Source organism: Raphanus sativus, chromosome 2 (genome assembly GCF_000801105.2).
Source record: "Raphanus sativus cultivar WK10039 chromosome 2, ASM80110v3, whole genome shotgun sequence".
Lineage (NCBI taxonomy): Eukaryota > Viridiplantae > Streptophyta > Magnoliopsida > Brassicales > Brassicaceae > Raphanus > Raphanus sativus.
In genome coordinates this window covers 31,802,351-31,824,782 of record NC_079512.1, presented here as the reverse complement: position 1 = coordinate 31,824,782, position 22,432 = coordinate 31,802,351, and the positions used below count along the sequence as shown (strand labels likewise).

At 35.3% G+C, this 22,432-nt stretch overlaps 5 protein-coding genes across 7 annotated transcripts; 2 read left to right on the top strand and 3 right to left on the bottom strand.

Moving 5' to 3' along the window:
• Nucleotides 1-765: 765 nt before the first annotated feature.
• On the bottom strand, nucleotides 766-2,088 carry LOC108841437 (alpha carbonic anhydrase 4-like). Its single transcript, XM_018614195.2, has 6 exons — nucleotides 1,801-2,088; nucleotides 1,594-1,700; nucleotides 1,402-1,504; nucleotides 1,161-1,319; nucleotides 992-1,045; nucleotides 766-907 (listed from the first exon to the last, which is right to left on the bottom strand). Exons 1-6 carry the CDS (start codon nucleotides 2,086-2,088, stop codon nucleotides 833-835), a joined length of 786 nt encoding a protein of 261 aa, XP_018469697.1. The 3' UTR covers nucleotides 766-832.
• On the bottom strand, nucleotides 1,842-7,189 carry LOC108840281 (transcription factor bHLH162). Of its 2 annotated transcripts, none has more exons than XM_056991514.1 (3): nucleotides 7,002-7,189; nucleotides 6,531-6,896; nucleotides 1,842-1,979 (listed from the first exon to the last, which is right to left on the bottom strand). In XM_056991514.1, the coding sequence occupies exons 1-3, from the start codon at nucleotides 7,128-7,130 to the stop codon at nucleotides 1,950-1,952; spliced, it is 525 nt and encodes a 174-aa protein (XP_056847494.1). In that variant the 5' UTR covers nucleotides 7,131-7,189; the 3' UTR covers nucleotides 1,842-1,949. The 2 variants fall into 2 exon arrangements, with proteins under 2 accessions (XP_056847494.1, XP_018468619.1); XM_018613117.2 differs by lacking the exon at nucleotides 1,842-1,979 and adding an exon at nucleotides 5,974-6,182 and having other exon boundaries at nucleotides 7,002-7,188.
• Nucleotides 7,190-10,133: 2,944 nt separating this feature from the next.
• On the bottom strand, nucleotides 10,134-14,269 carry LOC108842823 (LRR receptor-like serine/threonine-protein kinase GHR1). 2 transcript variants are annotated; one of them, XM_018615856.2, is made up of 5 exons: nucleotides 14,079-14,268; nucleotides 13,882-13,966; nucleotides 12,651-13,729; nucleotides 11,028-12,554; nucleotides 10,134-10,933 (listed from the first exon to the last, which is right to left on the bottom strand). In XM_018615856.2, the coding sequence occupies exons 3-5, from the start codon at nucleotides 13,690-13,692 to the stop codon at nucleotides 10,347-10,349; spliced, it is 3,156 nt and encodes a 1,051-aa protein (XP_018471358.2). In that variant the 5' UTR covers nucleotides 13,693-13,729; nucleotides 13,882-13,966; nucleotides 14,079-14,268; the 3' UTR covers nucleotides 10,134-10,346. The 2 variants fall into 2 exon arrangements, with proteins under 2 accessions (XP_018471358.2, XP_018471359.2); XM_018615857.2 differs by lacking the exon at nucleotides 13,882-13,966 and having other exon boundaries at nucleotides 14,079-14,269.
• A 744-nt stretch (nucleotides 14,270-15,013) lies between these two features.
• LOC108842048 (small RNA 2'-O-methyltransferase) lies at nucleotides 15,014-19,397 on the top strand. Its single transcript, XM_018614855.2, has 10 exons — nucleotides 15,014-15,159; nucleotides 15,578-15,824; nucleotides 15,905-15,991; nucleotides 16,073-16,521; nucleotides 16,619-16,885; nucleotides 16,973-17,910; nucleotides 18,028-18,182; nucleotides 18,285-18,404; nucleotides 18,568-18,687; nucleotides 18,785-19,397. Exons 2-10 carry the CDS (start codon nucleotides 15,603-15,605, stop codon nucleotides 19,208-19,210), a joined length of 2,784 nt encoding a protein of 927 aa, XP_018470357.1. The 5' UTR covers nucleotides 15,014-15,159; nucleotides 15,578-15,602; the 3' UTR covers nucleotides 19,211-19,397.
• A 28-nt stretch (nucleotides 19,398-19,425) lies between these two features.
• LOC108842050 (small RNA 2'-O-methyltransferase-like) lies at nucleotides 19,426-22,377 on the top strand. The gene is made up of 6 exons (XM_018614857.2): nucleotides 19,426-19,548; nucleotides 19,863-20,112; nucleotides 20,213-20,314; nucleotides 20,405-21,075; nucleotides 21,158-22,050; nucleotides 22,262-22,377. Exons 2-6 carry the CDS (start codon nucleotides 19,891-19,893, stop codon nucleotides 22,375-22,377), a joined length of 2,004 nt encoding a protein of 667 aa, XP_018470359.1. The 5' UTR covers nucleotides 19,426-19,548; nucleotides 19,863-19,890.
• Nucleotides 22,378-22,432: the final 55 nt, after the last annotated feature.

Below are 22,432 nucleotides of genomic sequence, written 5' to 3'. Positions count from 1 at the left end.
TTAAAATTCTTACTAAATAACTGATATTTATAAAGTTTATTTGCTTTTCATTAAAAATTGTACTTTTTTTTTGATGATCCTGTTATCCGGAGCCTCGAGAGAATCCGACTATCGTCAATGACCGTCCACCGGAGCATAGCTGGGGAGCCCGCCGAGACATCCAGAAAAATTGTACTATTTGCTTTTCATTACAATATAGTTTATTTTGAAATGCTTGTACAAATTTAAAATATTTTGATACGAAAGAAAAACTATCATATTATAATATAAAAAGAATTGAATTCCTATTTAAAATCATGAAAAACTAGCATATCTAGTTGTCTAAATAATTATGAAAATTTATTTTTTATTATACAAAAAATAAAACATATTATAACTTATGTAGCTGTAAATTAATAACTATTTTAACAGTTATTAATTTTTAGATTTACTAATAAACATTGTCATCTTAACATTATGAATTTATATTTTTTTATAGATTTTTTAACTTTTAAACATTGATTTTGACCCCCAGATTTTTTTAGATTTCTTAAGAAATGTTTTAAACTCCCCAAATCTCAGATCCGCGCCCCTAATCAAGAAAATCACTTTAAACTAGTGATCTAAATTAAAGTGTGAATCAAACACTGGACTCGCGCTTTTGTCATGATAGACCCTTTTGACGTGAGATTATCTCAAATTCTTGGTAATATCTGAGTATTTTGTATTTCACTATTTGCGACTTGACTCTTTTTATTCTCAATTTCGATAAAGTTCCCAAAAAGAAAAAACTCAAAACATAATACATGAATCGATACAATGTGGAGCTTACAAAATAGTTCAATCCAACAACTCAAACATTTGTTTCGTATAACCAAACCGATCTTCCATTTGTGTCTTGAATCGGTCTTGAATTTCTCTCAAACCCCTATTCAATTAATTAAATGATTAGTAATAGATTAAATTTATACCAGCTGAGGAAATCGATTTAGCAATCATTCCAAGCACTTACATCATCAACGGCGTCTCTCAGAGCTGCAAGTTGCTCCATTGATACTGTGTTCGCCTACATTAATTACAAACACAGTTTCTTATCTAAAGTTACCAAATTATGCATTTGTAACGAATAGAAAAGATTAGTATGTGTAGAAATCTATGTACAATAGCATAAAAAAATATACCGTTTTGACGACGGTCCAGATAACACCTTCAGTGCATGGAGGAGCAGTGAGAGAACCAACGTATCTATAGAATTTGTCGGTATGAAACCCAATAGTTCTTGGATCCACGATTCCTATTTTCTTCTCTTCTTTCCCCACTGTTTTTATTTCATTTTGTAGCTGCATTTAAAATAAAATATAACACGTAGAAAGGTTATGAAGTACACGATCTTCAAATATATAATAGATACTGATATTATACCGTTGTAAGAAATTCATTAGGTCTCCCTAATTTATAAAGAACTGCAATCACTGCGGTTTGGCCCTCAGCACTCGTGTGAACCATGTGAAGCTCCATATCATAACTGTAACACATTTACAAATAAAAGTTAATTCTTTTAACATTCTGAAGAAGAACCATTAGTTAAGAAGACGAAGACATGAAAACACAAACCGAGTTCCGTTAACGGTATGCTCAGAAGGCGAATGCCAATGACATTGCACTAATTTAAACTCCGTACGATGTATCATCATTTTTCCAGCATCTCCTTTCCATGATACCTTTGTTTGTTTCATATTATAATTATTATTAGAAACTAGCATGCATCTTAATGTAATAATAAGGATAATATAGTTAAGAAAATAAACTTAAAGGTCTTACCATAATGTCGTGTCTTCGGCTCATAATTACAGCCTCGGCTGGTTTGTGGTGTATTTTCCATGCTTCACTATGAACACGACTACCTCTTGCGTTAGTGAGATCGATCGGAGATTGGAGTTTTCCGTTGTTACAAGTTTTCCATTGATGATCTAGTTTGCTCCATCCCTTTGGTCCATTATCTGGATTTTGATCGTACGTATAAGGTGTTTCAGCGACAGAAATGTTAGAGAAAGATAAATATAAGGAGAACAACGCGAAAAGGAGAATTGTTTTCGTGTTCTGGTCCATTTTATTGTTCTTTTTTGTCTTTTGAGATTTTGATTTTGCTTAATGCTTAATGCTCTTGAGTATGTTTTGGACATTGAGGGATTTAGGGATTACATATTTATAAGGAGGCTTTGCGGGATTTGTTAATTTATGGTTTTTACAATTGCTGGATTATTAGTTAGTAGTTTGGTGGAAAAATGAAAAAAAAATTGATGTAAAAAACACAAAAGAGAAGACAGTTGGATACATTTGGTTAAGAGTCTTCTAATTTCTGTTTCAACAGTAAATCGATGTGAACATTTTTTACCGAGAAGAAAAATGACCTGGCTAATATTAATTCTAAGAGTGGTTAATTACAAGCATAACCTTGATAAATTAAAAAATTTACATATATATAACATTGTTAAGAGTTTTTATTTAATTTCATTTTTTCATAATAATATTTTAAATTTTTATTTCCTTTTATATTTATCACAAACCATATAAATAAAAAAATTGGAAATATCTAAACATTTTAAAATAGAACAATTAATAGATAACATGATTTCTTAATTACAAACATAACCTTTATAAATTCAAAATGTTACCCATATATGCCATTATTAAAATTTTTTTTTTAGTTTTCTTTTTCGTAATAATATTTTAATAGTTTCGATTTTACATTTATCACACCATATGTGGAAAAGTTTTTGTTTGATTTTATATTATTAAAAAAAAAATCACACTAAGCATATAATAAAAAATAGTTTGTTCTTATATGTTATAATTATTTTTTTAAACGATTATAAATTATAAAAAAGGTAAAAATCTCACATTGAAAATTTTGTGATCAATGATAACATTTTCTTAGTTCATCCCATCATTTTTCTTTAATGGGCCTTGAACAATTTTTAATGATTGGGCAAAAATTCGGAATCCAAATAATCAAACCAAATCAAATCCAAAAAGTAGTATAGAAATTTAACCAAAATTAGTTACATATCCGAACGGGTTTAAAATTTTGCTATTTACAAAACTGGAACTGAACCCAATCCTAATTCAAATTTTTCAGGTATCCGAGTATATTTGAACCAGATTTATGTATTTAAAATATTAATTATTTTTAAATTCAATATCTAAAATAATATACAAAATACATAACATGTTTTTATATTGTCCAAAATACTTAGAAATATATAAAATAGTAAAAAATACATGTTTAAAATAGCTAAATAATACCAAAAATACTTAAAGTATCTTTTGATTTTCTATTCAAATATTTAAGCTAAACCAATTTTATGTTAAATTTAAATATTTTGGCATACATGTTTTCAAATTTATATGTTATATATTATTTTTATTTTTAGATTTTGAAAAATTTAAAGTGTATATGAACTTTATTTTTTTAAAAATGGGTTATCCGAACCTAAATCCAAACCGAACCTTTAAAGATTCGAATCAAAATCATAAAAATCTGAACCGAACAAAACATAATCAATAAAATGGTACCCAATACCAATCTATAATCAAATGTAGAAAAGATTACTGATAACAAAATATATATTGTTTATAATATTTAAATATAATATATTTTTAAAAAATCTCACTACTAATGCTTGATTATGAATTTTACTCATGCGAAGATATCTGTTCATTTTCTCAATGGGAACAAACGAATGTAAACTGCTAACCTATATATGAGTTACATATATAATATAGAAATATTCAGTCGTTAAACAAAATTATTAAACCATAAATGGCAATTCGAAAAAAAAGAAGACGAAGAAGTGAATCATCCACTCTAAAACTGGAATTGGGAGGATATAGCCTATACATCTATCTTATTAAAAGAGAAGTATCCATTTAAAAATACTTTTTAGTTTTCATTTTTATTACACTTCATGCCACTGTAGTATTAATTAAGTTTCCTATTTTTATGCTTGTCTTTTTTACTTTAGTTAATGTGTTTTCCAAAATTAAATACACAATTAAATAATACTTTCTATTTTAATCAATACAATTAAAACAGCAGCCTTTATTTTGACATCTCCTTGATGTTTCAAAGAATTAACAAAAATGTCATTCCTATTTTTAAGGTTAGTTATTTTGGTTATTTTAAAATTATTCATTAAACTCCATATATTGTAATATATTTTCAAAACTGATTTCTCATTAACTTCTTATCTAAAAATGTGGGTGTACAAATTTGAAATATATATATATATATATCAATAGTATTAAAACATGAACATAACATATTGATATAAGTGTGGTCTAATTATTTTAATATAATTATTAAAGTCTCTTATAATCATTAAAAAATATATTACACAAGTATAATTAAAAATAAATATAAAAATTAAAATTTTTAGAATAAATATAAAAAATAAATATGCCCGCCCTTTAAAGGGCGGATCAATATCTAGTCTATCTTATTAAAGAGAAATACCCATTTAAAAATACCCTTTAGTTTTCACTTTTATTTACACTTCATGCCACTGTAGTATTAATTAAGTTTCCTATTTTTATGCTTGTCTTTTTCACTTTAGTTAATGTGTTTTCCCAAAATTAAATACACAATTAAATAATACTTTCTATTTTAATACTATTTTAATACTTTGTTTTTTTCCAGTTAGATTAATGTGTTTTCCCAAATTAAATTTGAATTAAATACACTTCATTAACTTCTCCATTAACTTTTCATAGAAATTATAATATCAACTTTTCATAGAAATTATAATATCAACTTTTCATTTAACGAATCTGAACGAAAAATATTACCAAATTTGAAGATAAACTAGATAATATCCAAACGGATTTTTACCATTTTGGTAGAGAACCATAACCAAACCTGATCCGAACGAAATATTTTGGATATTCGAATGTATTTAAATCATATTTATATACTTCAATATGTTAGCTATTTTTAGAGTTAATATCAAAGATATAAGCTATTTTAAAGTTGTTTAAAATATTTGAAATATAAAAAATAGTCAAAAGTAAACATCTAAAATAGATAAACAATAATCAAAACACCAAAAATACTTAAAATATATATTTATTCTCATCCAAATATTCAAGTTAAACATATTTTTAATTTTTAATGTAGGTATTTTGGCTTATATTACTCAAATTACATTACTCATATTTACATGTTATATTATTTATTTTTAGATTTAGAGATATTTAAAGATATATAAATTTTGAAAATTTAAAAATAGTTTAAACGGGTTATCAAACCCGCAAAAATCCAAATCAAACCGGAACCAAAATTTATAAATACACAAATAAAGTTAGAATTTTTAAACTCGAAAATCTCAAACCGAATAGATTTTAACCGAATTCGAGTGGATACCCAAATATCCACCACTAACTTATTCAATATAAAACGATCAAATATTATAAATATATTATTTTGTATAAATAAATAAAAACTAAAAGTGAAAATTAATACCCGTGCGATCGCACAGGTAAAAAATTTAGTATTCTGTATTAGGCAATTCCAGTTTTTACTCGAGATTCGATCAAATACTCGGTAATCTAAAACGTTATGTCTTTTTAACGATATTTTTTGGTATTTTATGTCTTTTAGTTTTAACATATATTTAGATTATTTTTTATTTGTCAACAAAACTGTTTTTAACAATTATGCATTTTTATTAGTTAATAATAATATGTAACAAATTTCAATTTTTTATTAAATTACTAGTACAGTTAATTCTAGAAAACAATACATTTACTATTAAATATTAATATGTATTTCTTTTTTTTAGCATATTAATATGTATTTCTAAATGCGTGAAAACGCAAAAAAAAAAAAATCTTTGAAGAGAATATAATTAGATGAATATTTTTGGCTTTGCTCTTAAATATCATTATCCCAACATCCATATATATGTCACACAGCTTATCGTAGAGATATAAAAAGATAAATTATCACATTAGAAACATCGCTTTCACATGACAAGATAAATTCAACAAAAGGAACAAGAAAATAAAAAGAAAATAAAATATAGAAAAAGCTGCAAGGAGAAGGACCAAATGGTACACAAGAGAGAATATTAGTTGACAGTGTTCACAAGTTTCTTCAGACTCTCTGAAATTCTACTTCCAGCTCCATAATCACAATCTTCCAGCTATATTAAATTACATAATAATTGACAGTTAACAACGAATATTACCAAGGACTTCTATAGATAGTACCAGGAATCAAGTTACAATAAGATGGGACCAATGTATATTTGTCTGCCAAGAGTATATTTATATATAAAGTATACAATTATAATATGCAAGTATATATACAACTACTTATTAATCGTTGTCTAATGATAAAAAAACGTGTGTTTTTACCAAGTTGAATATATTAGTTCACTGACTAACTTTTATCATATTCCCACTGCAAGAATACAGTGTGGATTAGACCTGTTTTTGACATAGTAGCTAGCAGTAGCAAACTTTGATTTTTTTTCTAGGATTTACAATACCTTGCAATGAATAGTGTGAAAGACGGCATCATCAACAATAGAGTATCCAGCATGAGTGATCTCAGCTCCTGATTCCTCAGTGATAACACGAGTGATCTCATGGAACATAAACTTGTGTTCCAAGCTTGTCACAAGAAAGATATGAAGAACCGGACCAGTTTCTTGAATCTCGATTCTTGGCAACTTTCTTAGCACAGAGACGTCCACACTCGAAGACATCGATGAAGATCCAGTGGAATTCAATTTCTCGAAAGCTGAAGTCGCAACAAGTTTCCTCTTCCTTTCTTTCTTTTTCTCCACGTTCACTTGTAGCTTTTTGATGTAGTTTGCAGCTTCATCTAGCTGATCAGGTAGTGCTAAAGACTCCTAATAACCATTAAAACAAGAAAAAGGTTATTGTATATTAAACATGGAATCAAAGACTATGTATGTATGTATGCATATCGATCAATAGGACAAAGAAGAAGAAACCCTAGAAGTTTGAGGAAGAAGAGAGTTGAGTTCTGAGTAGAGAGCTTTCATCTGAATCCTTCTATTTTTCTCAACCGTTTTGCGATCTGTAGATCTTGATTGATTTGCGTTTGATCGCCTCTGGTCCATATTGTTTCTTTACTCTTCTTTTAAAGTGTTTCACATACTATGAAACTGATCAATATTAACCACACACACACATTATATATATATAAAGAAAGGAGTTACTTGGTTTAAGTTGCGTTTCTCCTAATGATAATTAGTTAGTGCTAATAACAGTTTAGTGAAAAAAGGTTTGTAAAGGAAGGGGTATCTATACCAAAGTAAGACAAAGTAAAAGGTATGGTCTTAAAATATAATTCTTGACTTACTATTTTAATATATGTTTCATATAGTTATATAGTAAAAGGTATGGTCTTAAAATATAATTCTTGACTTACTATATTATATATGTTTCATATAGTTATATAGTAAAAGGTATGGTCTTAAAATATAATTCTTGACTTACTATATGAGAGTTTGTTACTTTGACCAAAAAAGAAACCAACGTTAGTTTATAATTAAAGAGTATAAGTGAATCTATTCATCAATAGTTAGCTTGAACATTAACTCACAACATAGTATACTGAGATTTTGTTTTATAGAAGTTACTAAGGTTTCTCCAGTAAGTTGAGTGAATCATACTTACATGTAAATGCTATAATTGTTCATACTTATATGACATATTTTATATCTTTTATGTAACCAAAAAGTTCAGAATCTAAACACATACATGATTTCCTCACGGTAGAACAAAAATTATTTTTGTCTGAATACCATCATTGGGAAAACACTTAAAAATTGTATTATATATATGTAAAAAGAAGAAGGATGAGAGATAAGGTTTATGAAATGGAGACTGGTGGGGATAGTACGGTCAACTTTTTCGCTAAGGCAATGCGTGGATGTTGCTGAACCACTCGAACATAATCGACATTCAGACATGCTCATTAATATTTAGTTCCCATCACCAATCAATTTGTAAATGTATCTTTAGGAAGTTTTTATCTTTTATTATGTACACACTAGACTGATATTTTATGTTGTATGGTTACATCTTATGTAAGTATGACACTTTTAAAGTAATAATAATGAGGATTAAAAAAGAGGATGTAGATGTAGAGCAATTTTGTTTACAAAATGTGAAAATAAATATTATAATTTATGCAATTGTAAATCTTAAATTGAAATTTAGAAATTTTCAAATAAAAAATTGTTTACATTTTCTTTTCGTTGAACATCTCCAGATTGGTTTCAACAACAAAAATCCAATACTCTTAACAAAATGTTTTTTTGTCCATTAGTTATTTTTTGTCCATTACTATTTTATTTCCACAAAAATCCAAAATATTTGTCAAATGCTGTGTTTAGTCGACATCAACAATCGGTTTTTATTTTGATGGTACTGCCCATTCTGTAATACATACCTTAAAATTAGCATATGTTCTTTTGACTTGTAAGTAGGTGCCTATTACAAAAACATTTCATGTTGGGATACCTTGGGTTGAGACATGTAGACCATAGATAAAAAGTTTGTTGAATCACTTTTTCAACATGTGAAACTGTTTTAACGTGACGCTTCGTTTCTCATAAAAGCAAACCATGTTGTGGAATTTTCACACTTAAAAAAATATTAGTTGCAAGACCAAATGAGTCATGTACTGTGAGAGTCACAATTGGGGCAAGAAAGCCTGTTACATAAAGATGCCTCGTTAAGTCGAGAGAACTGTAAAATGTACAAATATTATGACTAGTAGATTTGGTAATTGATATAAGCAGCAGAAAGTCACATTCCCAAATTCTTCACTCATGTATGAGCTAATAATCTGTAATTGCATATGCAAAAACAGTTATTTACCTCTGCACCTTCCTTTGGCAGCACCATCCTCCCAATGCGTCCAGCATCGCTTACACTCAGGATCTTCTCAAAGAGAGGGGTGACAACGGATTCAGATCTTGCACATCGTTAAGGTTCTGGTAGCTTAAAATAGCCAACGTTTTTGTAACATTCCGGTTGTGATATGTGAAAAAACTTAAGAGAATTGATGTAGTTATCTATATCACTAAAATTTACTTGTTTTTCCGTCACACAACTGTTTAGAACTCAAGAGTTAAACATATTTGAGCTAGAGTAATAAAATGATGGGTGACCTATCGAGAAGTGATTCACGATACCGTGAAAAGTACCAAAAATATTATGTGGTGATTACATGATCAGTAAACAATGATTTCAAACATCTGAAAAAATTAACAGATCGATCGGATGAAATGGGGTATACGAACCGAAAGAACGGACGTGGGTACCCCATTACCTATGGACGGTCGGGGCGTTAAGAGTTTTTTTTCCAGTTTTTATATGTCATGAACCTGAACGGGCTAAGTATCCAAGCAGAAAAGCAAAACGTATTATAAGACCGTGTATCTGAAAGGCTTACACCCACTCTACTCTACAACCTAGTAGTATAGACTTAGTCACGTCAAATGGTAGAAGAAGAGAAAAAAAATACTCTGTTCTTTCCTGAACCATCAGTTTTCAAACATTCTCTGAGTTTTGAATCATCAGTAAACATATCAAAGTTTACGTACTGAACAAAAACAAGTCAAGCAAACCCAAAGAAAGAGAGTCAGCTTTAAAGAGAAAGTGAACAAAGAGAGTCAAGTAAACCCAAAGAAACAGAGTTTAGACAAAGAAATATAGTATCAAATAGTGGTGACAGATAGTTTAATATTCCCCTCTGTTCTTGTCCAGAAAACAGCGAGATAGATATTCAAAACTTAAAAACAGTCGATGACACTCCATGAACGTTATACGTGAGGGTGAGTAAAGGCTTTCCTGTTAACATTCCATGGATGAAGCCTTCATTTCATCTTTCAAACGCGGCTAATACGAACGATAACCATCCCAACAACAACTCTTTTCACCATTAGCCTTTGATCAATGCTTCTGTATACGGCAACAGTTAGTGTCTTCCCTGTAATGATTTCCATGTTTTTAGTTAAGCTAAGCAGTGGCATTCTCAGCTAAGTCTCGAAGAGCTAACAACAGTTTTCATCTCAAAACAACAAATTCTATGAACTTTACTCCAAGGTAACTGAATAGAGAAACTAAAATGAAATTGCATTCCACTCATGAGACATGAGCTAGCTAGCTTTCATTGTTCTACAAAGAAAATGTGATGAAACAACACACAACCTCCTTTAACCAAAGAACATGCTTCTCCATAAACAAAAGCATGAACTTGACAAAGGAGATAAACACAACTCCACTGGAACCTACGAAACATTGTAAAAAAAAAAACATTGTTCCTAAATAGAAGAAAGATCTTCATAAATGGTTTTAATACCAGGTCTCTCAGACACAGATCTTATACACCTCAAGGCAATCCCAAGAACTTCTTTCATCCCTTTCTCTGTAACAGGATCACTTCCCATCTCCTGTGTCAACACCGAGTCAAAGCATTCCGCACCACGACCTTCAGCAACACGTAACCTAACCCAATCCGTTAGATCAACACCTTCTTGCTCACCTGTGATCACATCTCCAGCACATCTCCCTGTCAAGATCTCAATAAGTATCACACCAAATGCGTAGACATCTGATTTGAAAGAAGGTAAGGGTTTCCTTGAAGCTGTTAGCTCAGGAGCTCGGTAACCGAGGATGCCTGCGTCTACAATCTGTTCCACTGTGCCTGCTTGTGTCATGAGACGGTGGAGGCAGTAATCTGCTACACGTGCGTTTAGCTCTGCTCCATCTAAGAGTATGTTTGTTGCCTTGAGGTTACCATGTGGAACAGCTCTGTCGAAATGGAGGTAGTTTAGACCACGTGCCACATCAACTGCAATTTTCAAACGTTGGATCCAAGCTAAAGGAGGACCTTTCCTCCCTGGTCGATCTGAAATCAAACAAGAACAGTAAGCTTGATGGAAAAAAAAAACTCAAAAATAGTGAAGATATTTAGAAAAGTGTATTATTAAAAGGAGTGTTACCGTAGAGGAAGCTGGCAAGGCTTCCAGGAGATACATAATCAGAAAGAATAAGCTTCTCATGTTGCGTAGGACCCCAATAGTATCCTCGGAGAGTCACAACATTAGGATGTCTGATGTTTGCAAATTTCTTCACTTCTTTAGCAAACTCTTTTCTCTGCTTTGCAACGCCTTCTCTTAGCCATTTCACTGTTAAAAACACTCCGTTATCAAGCGTTGCTCTGTAAGAAGTCCCGTGGCTACTTCTTCCCAGAACTTCAGCTGGTGCCCTAGACAATTCCTCTGGAGTCAGTTTGATCGAATCATCCAGAAACTGCAGCTCTCCCACAAGTCTGTCTGGTGACCTAACATCAAGCCGTGCTAGTTGCTGATCAGCTGGAAATGAATCTCCTGAGCCAGGTGACCATGACAGATTACTTGTCTTTGAAGGAGAGAAGCCCGTTGCAACAGCTAGCAGCTTTTCATCTGGACTGAGGATTTCGGATGAGGAGCCTTTTCTTGAAGCAGCGAGATCCTCAGCAGAGATAACCGTACCACCTCCACTCCCTGAGGGGATTGTTTGAGTCCGCCTATTAATATCTTTACCTGTGACACCACGCTCTTGCTGTCTTCTTGATTTGCAGATGCAAAATAGGAGGATAGCCACAAGGATGAGGATTATAAGAGCAATGGCGCAGGAAACTATTATCACAACCTTAATAAGTAAGTTCCTTGGCTTCTTCCTCTTGGAACTTTCTGATGCATTTGAACCAGCAGGTAAGATCAGCTTGCTGTTTCCAGGATGAAAGGAAGATGGTGGGAAGTTCCTCAGATTCTCTGGCACAGTCCCTGAGAGATCGTTGTATGAAACATTGAAGGCCATAAGACTTCTAGATAAGTTGCTGGGGAGTGGTCCGGTGAAATGATTCTGTGACACGTCTAATGAGCTTAGAGAGACCATGTCATTGATGGAGTTTGGCAAAGATCCAGACAAGCTATTTGCTGCGAGATTCAGCACTCGGAGACTGGTCAAAGTTCCCAAAACACCAGGAAGATCACCATCAAACCGGTTGTGAGAGAGGTCAAGAAGACGGATTCTGGAACCAGAAGAAGGCGGCAGGGGTCCTATGTTACCTACCATGCCATTGTTTTGAAGGTGGATTTCCTCCAAAGTGGGCATGGACAGTAATGCACTTGGGATTGGCCCTTCCAAGCTGTTAGAACTTATATCAAGAACACGGAGTTTCGGATAAAGGGTTGGAAGCCGTTCTGGAAGTGAGCCTGTGAGCTTATTGAAGGAAAGGTTAAGATGATTTGCTCGCAGAAGCTGAGGAGTTACGTCTGGGAACGACCCAGTGAAACGGTTCTGGCTGAGATCCACGTACTCAACATTCTCCCATTTTGACCATCTTGTCAAATTTCCTTCAAACTGGTTGTTTGAGAGATCAAGTAAGACGCAGCTTCCAGTCAAGAGAGGAAGCTCTCCCGTCAGCGAATTTGAAGAAAGATCAAGGGTGTGAAGAGTTGTTGACATGATATCACTTACTGGCCCTGCAACACAAACAAAAAAACCGATAGAAGTTAGATTTTTAGTTTTCTTGGTGCCACCATCAACACTCTGTAGAAGATAGAGCTAAGAGCATATACCTGAGAGATTGTTGCCACTTAGATCCAGCGTTGTTAAAAGCAAGGAGTCACCTTTAAGCAGGTTATTAGGAAGCGAACCCGAGAATCTGTTGTTGCTAAGCTTGAGTACTTGAAGATCATAGACATAATTAAAACCAGGCAGCTCTCCGGATAACTCGTTGTAGCTAAGATCCAAGACTTTCAAGTTCTGAAACAACTGAAACCCACTAGTCAATGAACCTTCGAGCAGATTATGGCTGAGGTTCAAGTGCTTGATGCTCTCGGAAACACCAGGTACCAGCTTCCCTGACGTTGTCACCAATCTGTTCCCACTTAAATCCACATAGCTCGCATTTGTTAAAATGAAAAACTCCCCGTCAAGACTACCATCAAACGAGTTACTATGCAAGTCAAGCACTTGAAGACTGGAGATCAACTCGAAGCCCCTTGGGATCTTCCCAGTGAAACCATTAGAAGACAGGTTCAAGTAGAGCAGCTCGTTAAGCCTTGTCAATGACTTTGGCAACGGTCCAGATAAGGAGTTACGACTCATATCCAACGACTGAAGCGAAACCAACCCGCCCATAGACTCCGGAACCTCACCAGAAAAGTTGTTACCAGCTAAAGAAAGATTCTTCAAGCTCACTGATCCACCAAACTCTCTAGGCAGCGAAGAAGAGAAGAGGTTATCAGACAAATCAAGGAACTGGAGGCTTTTGAAACCGCCTAGATCATTTGGTAAGACACCAGAGATGGAGTTGTTGGCCATGGAGAGTTTGACAAGCATTGTCAAGTTGGAGAACAAACTGAGATCAGCATCTGCAGACAGACCCAAGTTGTCCAAAACAAGAGCAGCTACATTACCACCGTTGCAGACGATACCGTTCCAGGAAGAAGGACAGCCGTTGAAGTCGATGGACTCATCGTTCCAGGAGTTTAGGACAAACCCTGTGGGGTCGTGTTTGATGCCTTTCTTGAACTCGAGCAATGCCATGATGTCCTGTGAAGGAAGTTGCCCCATTGCAGACATGAAAAACATGGATAGTAGTAGCAAAATCCTCATCCCTCAAAGCTACGGTCTTTTGATGAAATTCAACAACCTACAAACACAGAACATTCATGGAAGCCCAAGTCAATCTGACAGAAAAGTTATGAGTCAAAGTTAAAAAACCCATCAAAGTTACTAACGAAAGTTTCAATCTTTCCCCAAAAAACAGAACACCAATAACAAAAGAAGGAACAAAAATCTCACCTTTGAAGGAACAACAAGCCCAATCAAACGAAATGCAAGTAGCAAAGAGAGAGAGAAGAGACAAGCTTGAACCGAAGGGAATCAGCTGGAAAGAAACATTAAATGAACAAACTAAATTTAATGTTGGGTCCCATTCGAAGATCTACCCTAACCTCAAAGCAGAGAGAAAGGAAAAAAAGGAATGATTTTTATCTTACCGGAATGAAAAAAATTGGAAAAGCTTCACTGCAATAACAATGCCGACAGAGCTGAAGAAGAAGAAAGACAAAAACTTTGAAGCAGAATCATTCTGTTTCTTCCTTCTTAGCTCATGCACACTAACTGTTACGGAGTTTTTTTTTGGATTTGGGTTTCTTCGACACAGTAGAGTGAGTGAGAGCCACTGAGAAAGTGAGAAACTTGTTGTGGGGTCAGTCACACACTGTTACTGTTTAAGAAGGAACCAAATTAAAGGAGGCTAAAACAAAAGCAAAGATGGGAACAATTGCTAGACAGTGACGAGAACGACAAAGACTCCGTAAAGAGAGGTAAATTATTATTATTTTAATTTTTTTTTGTTGGATTCACGAGAAAGACGTAATAGTTTGCTTTTTTCCATAGTCTTTTCAGAAGTAAAAAGGCTAAAAGATTCGCGGGAGAAATATTCAGTCTTTCTCTTTCTCTTTTATTACCCGCCATGTTTTAGTCCATTAGTGAGTGGACATGGTGGACGCCAAAGGGTTTATCCAATATGGTTTTTTTTAGAAATGTTCTTCTTTGCATTTATGGTAATGGACTAAAGGTTTACTGCTCATGACATGTAATGTAATATGCCATTTTATCTGTTTTCATAACTCATTTGATTAACTTTGCAAGATAACTTTAGCAAAAAAAAAACTTTGCAAGATAACTAGTTTAGGATTTGAATGTTTGAAAAGAATGTACATCTTCTATAATTATGGTGGTATCATGAAGTAAAAGATTGTAAATTCATCCATGGAGAGAAACGCTATATGACCTGGCTTTGAAAGCGACCAATTGACCCATTGAGCTCAGAATCAAATTTTTATACTGCCTTTGACAATAACATGACAATCAATAGTTTCCTTTTTTTTTTGTTTCGATATTATTCTTGATCGTTTTTTTTTTGGAAATTACAATATACTCTACAATCTTTTAGGAACAGAGGATCGTGACCAAAACCACCGTCGTTTTGAAGTCAATCTTCCCCTATTTGTCCAAAACTAAACAGTTTTTTTTTGTTCCTCCTCCTCCCATTTCGTAGAACACTAGTCCAAGGTAAAAGTAGCCAACTCTTGCTTTGCTTGCTATACGTTTCGTTACTTGAAGGCTTTTTCGTTTGTATTATTGACGATTTGTTTCTTCCTTGTGTTACTTTTAACACACTCTTTTCTATTTCATTCTCACAAAAAAATCGTTGCTTTTAACTTACCAACTTCTCTCTTTTTTTTTGCCAGTCGCATCTGTGTAGTAAAAGTGTGAATCGATTTATCCCTTTTGATTTTACCGTTTTTGATTCATAAGGATGTCAAACTTTTTTTTTTCTCTGTCATTTACTTTTTTAATATCTCTGTAAGAAACCCTAATGTGTAGGTAACCGCTTACTATTTGCGCAAAAGTTTAAAACTTTCTTTTCTTGATCTCTTTGCACTACATTTGTTTTGAGGCATTACGTTGTTCATTTTGTTTGCCTCAGTGATTAAAAGAAGAAGTTACGTTTAATGGCGGGTGGGGAGAACAACCAGGCTCTGTCTCCAAAGGCAACTATACATCAGACCTTTGGTGTTAAAGCAAGTTACAGAACGGAACAAGTTCGTGTTCCTTGTCAGAACGCTGGTCTCTATCGATGCCACTTGCAGCTTCCAGAATTTTCCGTTATATCAAATGTCTTCAAGACAAAGAATGATGCTGAACAATCCGCTGCTGAATTGGCTCTCGAGAAGGTACATGCTTTTGCTACCATCTCTCTCTCTTCTGTTTCTGTATTTGTTTTCTAAAGAAGACAATACTTTCCATGTTGCAGCTAGGCATTCACCCTCAGGATGACATAACGGTGGAGCAAGCTTGGGATGATATCGTTCAACGCATTAAGTATATATTCTCTGATGAGGTCAGTTCACTAATACAGATACTACATTATATGGTTAACAAGCATAAGTTTATTTGCTACTATATTAATGTCCAATTACAGTTTCTTTCAGCTGATCATCCTCTTGGGAGTCACCTTAGAGCAACGTTGCAAACTGATGGTGAACGTCGTGGTTCAGTTCCTCTTTCCGTCATCGCTGCATTTGATGCAAAGATCAACAGTCGCTGTAAAGTTATCAATCCTTCCGTGGATCAAGATCCTATCTTGGCCATGTCCTATGTCATGAAGGCTGCTGCAAAGCTATCGGACTACATTGTCGTATCTCCGCATGTAGCTTCACTCCGCAGGAAAAATCCATACCCTCCAGCTATTGTAGAAGCTTTTGGACATGGAGAAAGCATACAAGTTGAGGCTGTGTATACAAAATGTGCCACTAGCGGTGAAGAGGTTGTTGATCCGGTCACACTTGATATCTCATCAGGTCGGTATTACTTGGATATCATCGCTAAAAAGCTTGGTTTGAAGGATAGCAGCCAACTGATTATATCCAGGTAGGTGGTTATATCGTCATCTATTAAATGAAGCCTTCTCGTTATTTACTAAACTGATGTTTACTAACTTTTTTGTTTGCTTTTTTTTTTGTTACAGGACTTTTGGTAAAACTTCCTCTGGCTATGAATGTAGAGTATACTCTGCCATTCCTAAACTGAGTCCTGATAAATCATCGAAAGCTTATGGAAAGCGTCCAGTTGATGAAGAAGATCAATCATCACATTTTAATAAGCCTTGGAATGCAAAAGCAAGTTATGTTTGTGGTCAAGATATTCACGGTGATGCGATAGTGGCTGCTGTTGGTTACTCATGGAGGTCCAATGATCTTGAACATGATGATGTAACCCTAAAGTCTTTTTACAGGTCTCTACTACTACTACTACTAGATTTTGCTCTCTTTTATGTCTTTTTTTAGTTGTTGTCTTATCATTTTGTTTTTGGCTTGTGCAGGATGTGTTGCGGCATGTCACCCAACGGAATATACAAGTTCTCCCGACAAGCACTAATTGCTGCGCAGTTACCCTTTTCATTCACTACGAAGTCTACTTGGAGAGGTCCACTCCCCAGGGAGATGCTCTCCATGTTCTGCCGCCAGCAACAACTATCTGAGCCTGTCTTCACAGTCTCTACTGCTCCCGTGAAACCACTCTCAGACATCTTAAGATCCATCAAGAAGTTGAAAGACTCAGAGTCAGATGATAGCAACCATCAGTGTGTAAACGAGTACGCAGGATCAGATGATTCCTACAACCATTACAACAGCAAGGACGAAGAGGAGCTACCAGTATTAGAGAGTGGGTACAGATGCGAAGTGAAGATCCTCTCAAAGTCTCAGGACTTGGTTTTAGACTGTTCACCAGGGAGCTTCTACGAGAAGGAGAGCCATGCTGTTCAAAACGCTTCGTTAAAAGCCTTGACATGGTTTAGTAGCTTCTTCGATGACCTGGATGCTGACCCGGAACAGGGATGTTGCTATACGAAAGGACAAATGAATTGGATGTTTACACGGAATATTATGATAAAAGGGAAATTTCCAAGTAATAAAAGATATGAACAGCCAAAGTCTGAGTCAAAGAGAATGTATATGGATAGCAAACGGAAGCGTGTTCAAACTATACCAAATGGTTCCTTGGTTAGCATATGCTATTCTGTGTCTGTAGAGGTAGACTCTGACTTTTCGAAGACTGGTAAATGTTTGAAAGAACTCATAGAAAGCAATGTAGAGATGGAGTTTGAAGTAGGGAATGGATCCATGAATCCACATCTTGAATCAGTCGTTACTCAGATGGCCGTGGGACAGTATGCTTGCTTTGTAACTAATTCGCCTGCGGAAGGGTTGGTATTGGCTGCTGCCAATGATACTGTGAGAACTCGCTCACTCTTATCAGGTAAAATGTTTATAATGATTCATGGGAAAGTAAGTCTTTAACATTGTCTGAGCTTAGATAAGAGATTCCAGCGAAGCTAGAGGAGTTGTGATGATGTGTTGTTTTTTTTGCTTTTAGAAATCCCAGCAGGTTTGGAATATAGTGTGCGTTTGTTGGGAGTGAAAGGGCCGTCAGAAAAACGAGTTGAAGCAGTTTTTTTCAAGCCTCCGCTTACGAAAAAGCGTGTGGGATATGCAGTGGAACTTATCAAAGAATCATCAGCTTCTACTTTGGTATGATGATTGCTCTTCTTGTTTCTTATTCCATCATTACTGTCTTTCTGTTTATTGTGGTTTTCTTTTTGAATATTCCATCCTCTATATACTTTATTACAGGTTGACTTTGGATGTGGATCTGGAAGTTTACTAGAGTCTTTACTTGAGGAGGTTCCAACTTCACTTCAAACCATTGCCGGCGTGGACATCTCACAGAAGGCTCTTGCCCGTGCTGCTAAGGTATGCTAAATCTTACACACGCCACCATGTAATTATTCCACTTGGAGGCACAACCTGATGAGTCTAATGCATATAATAACCTGATATTTGTTCCATCATAATTGCATTTACACAAATCATAGGCCGTGTAAGAGATGGTTGAATGAAATATTGTTGATTTCAGATGCTAGACTCAAAGTTAAACAAGGGAGCTTGCAACCTCAAATCTGTTAAACTCTATGATGGTTCTATCCTCGAGTTTGATTCCAGGCTGCATGGCATAGACATCGCCACTTGCTTAGAGGTCCAGGACCCTCATACTTTCTTGTCTTGTCAAAAAGTTTGTCTATATTCATTGTCTGGTTTGACTTTGCTTATAAATCAGCTCCGCATGTGTGTAGGTCATTGAGCACATGGAGGAAGATGAAGCCTTTCAGCTTGGGAAAACACTTCTTAGCTTGTTTCGCCCGAAGCTTCTGATTGTCTCCACACCAAACTACGAGTACAACAGAATTCTTCATAAGTCTTCTCTGTTTCACTCAAAAGACAAATCCATGTCACAGCGGTGTAAGTTGAGGAACCCTGACCACAAGTTCGAATGGACAAGAGCACAGTTTAACCGCTGGGCATCTAAACTCGCCAAAAGCAATAACTACAGCGTCGAGTTCAGCGGTGTTGGAGGGTCTGGTAATGTGGAACCAGGGTTTGCTTCTCAGATTGCTGTTTTCAGAGTCAAGTCTTTCTCTGGAGTTAAAAAGGTCTCAATGCAGCAGCCTTATAAAGTCATATGGGAGTGGACAAGAGCAGAGGGAGAGAAAAGGAACTAGTCTTTGGTAAAAGAGTATCAACCAGAATAGTCTTGACTCTTGAACAAGTTTGTTAGTTTCTCGTTTGTGCTACTTCAGTTTAAAGTCTCCATCTTTCTTCCTTATTACACTCTTTGTTGTTTTGAAAATTTGAATCATGTAACCTACTTAAGTTTTTAAATTTCCTTTACCCTAATAGCTATAACAATCCTGGTGTATTTCATAATATGTAATGACCAAAACACCCTTGCTTTCCTCCAAACTTCCCATTTGAAAATCCCCCAAGCCACCTCTGTCTTTGCTGCTCTCTTTCGCTGAAACTAGTATCAACGCTGGCCATTTTCACAGAACCCTCAGAGGTAGTAAGTAGCCGATTGTTCTTGTTTGGTTTTCATCTACATGGTTCCTTTCTGAAATCCGATTCCATTCAACCATAGATTCGTTTCTGTTCATAACAATTCGATATTGTAACGTTTTCTTCATATGTTTGGGACTCTTAATGAAATAAAAATCGTTGCTTTCACTCAATTTCCTTCTGATTAAATAAGTCATCTTTTTACTGTATATCTCTTAAAAACCTCTTATTTGTGGGCAGGACTATGTGAAATAAACTGTTTGCACAAAAAAAGTTACCATCTTTCTAATAGTAATAGGAGGTTCTTGTTTGTCTCAGTTTTTAAAGAAGCTACCGTGCGTTTCTAATGACGGGTGGGGAGGAGAAGCAGGCTCTTTCTCCAAAGGAGATTATACACCAGCAGTTTGGTGGTAAAGCAAGTTACAGGATTGAGGAAGTCCATGTTTCTTCTCACAATACTTGTCTCTATCGATGCCACTTGCAGCTTCCAGAATTTTCCGTTGTATCAAATGTCTTCAAGGAAAAGCAGGATTCTGAACAATCTGCTATTGAATTGGCTCTCGAGAAGGTATGTTTTTTTTTTTTTGTTATATGTGTCTTCTGTAGTTGTTTACTAGATTTCTGAAATCTATTTTATGTTGAACAAGACGATACTACTCATGTTGCAGCTAGGTATTCAGCCTCGGAATGATGATTATGCTGATCATATTACCGTGGAGGAAGGTTTGGAGGGTATTGTTCAACGCATTAAGTATATATTTTCAAACGAGGTTAGTAGATTCAGGTTTCCATGTACTAGTTTCAACAGGGATTTTGAAATACATTATATTAATAATGTCTTTAAGCTGTTTCCCTGATAGTTTCTTTCAGCTGATCATCCTCTTGCAAGTCACCTTAGAGCAACACTGCAAAGGGATGGTGAACAACGTCGTGGATTACTTCCTGTTTCTGCCATTGCTACGTTTGACTCAAAGATTTACAGTCTTTGTAAAGTGATCCATCCTTCTATGGACTCTGATCCTGTCTTGGTCATGTCCTATGTCATGAAGGCTGCTGCAAAGTCATGGGATTACGTTGTCGTATCTCCGCACGCAGCTTCACTCGGAAGGAAAAATCCATACCCTCCAGCAATTATAGAAGGACTTGCTACTCATGTAGAAAACATACGAGTTGAGGCTGTACATATAAAATGTACCAAGCGCGATGAAGAGGTTGTTGAGCCAGTCGTTCTTGATATCTCATCAGATAGGTATTACTTGGATGTTATCGCTCAAAAGCTTGGTCTGGAGGATGCTAGCCAAGTGATGATATCCAGGGCGATTAGCAAAACTTTCTCTGGCTATGAGTGTAGGGTATACTCTGCAATCACTAAGTTGAACTCTTCCAGTGATTTAAAAAAGTCTCGTAATGCAAAAGCAAGTTTTGTTTGTGGTCAAGATGTTCATGGTGATGCGATCTTTGCATCTGTTGGTTACACATGGAAGTCCCATGATCTTGAACATGAAGATGTAACCTTGAAGTCATTTTACAGGTCCTTTTTACCAACTTTTGCTTTGTTATATGTTTGGATTTTCCACTCTGTGTATCTTATCATGTTCTTTTTGCTTGTGCAGGATATGTTGCGGTATGTCACCTAACGGAATCTACAAAATCTCCCGACAAGCATTGATTGCTGCACAGCTGCCTTTACTATTCACCAGAGAGTCTAACTGGAGAGGTCCATTTCCCAGGGAGATTCTCTCCATGTTCTGTCACCAGCAACAACTAGCGGAACCGGTCTTTACTATATCTACAGCTCCTGCAAAGTCTATGTCTGACGTGTTAAGTTGTTACAACAAGATAAAAGATGAGTCAGATAATCAGTATTCAAGTAGAGGACAAGCGGGGATGCCAGGATCAGGGAAAGGGTATAGATGTGAAGTGAAGATCCTCTCAAAGTCGCTGGACTTGGTTTTCGATTGTTCGTTGAAAAAGTTGTATGAGAAAGAAAATGATGCTGTTCAGAATGCTGCATTGATAGCCCTCTCATGGTTTAGTATGTTTTTCGGCGACATGGATGAAGAATCACTTGAACCATGCTATACAGATGACGACCTGGATATTCAGTATAATCAGAGGAGTCGTTTTAAGGAGACGTTTCCAAGTAGTAGAGTGTATGAACTCCCTGATATTATCAGAAAAGGAGATTTGTATAGATCAAGGTCCATGAGTATGCCATGGGAAAGGAAGCGTGTTCAAAAAATAGCAAACGGTTCTTTGGTGAGCATATGCTATTCTGTGTTCTTGAAAAAGGATTCAAAAAGGGGAAAATCGTTGAAAGAACTCATTGAAAGCAATGAAGGGATAGAGTTTGAGGTAGGGCATGGGTCTATGAATCCACATCTTGAATCAGTCATTACTCAGATGTCTGTGGGTCAGCATGTTCGTTTCTCTACTGGATTGCCTGCTGAAGCCTTGGTTTTGGCGGCTGCCAATGATACTGCGAGAGCTCTCACTCTCTTGTCAGGTATTGCTTTCAACACCTTTTAAGTCTTCTGCTAACTCTCTTGCGGTTCTGTAGGATTTGTTTGTTTTGGTTTTTCTCAAATGTTTATTCTGTGCTTTTACAAAGCGTCACTACTGTACACAGTGCATGAACTTTTGATTAGTACATATATTTGTGAATGTGACTCTCTAAGATAAGGGAGTTCTGAAATTGCTTTTGCTCCATTATCCAGGTTTGGAGTACAATGTGCTTTTGTTGGGAGTGAAGGGTCCAACAGAGGAACGAATGGAGAAGGCTAACATTGTTGAAAAGGTTGCAGAAGGTTCCTCGCAGCCTTATAAAGACTAGTATTGAACCAGAGTAGGCTTTTGAGTTCATCAATAAAACTCATTCTGGTCTCTGA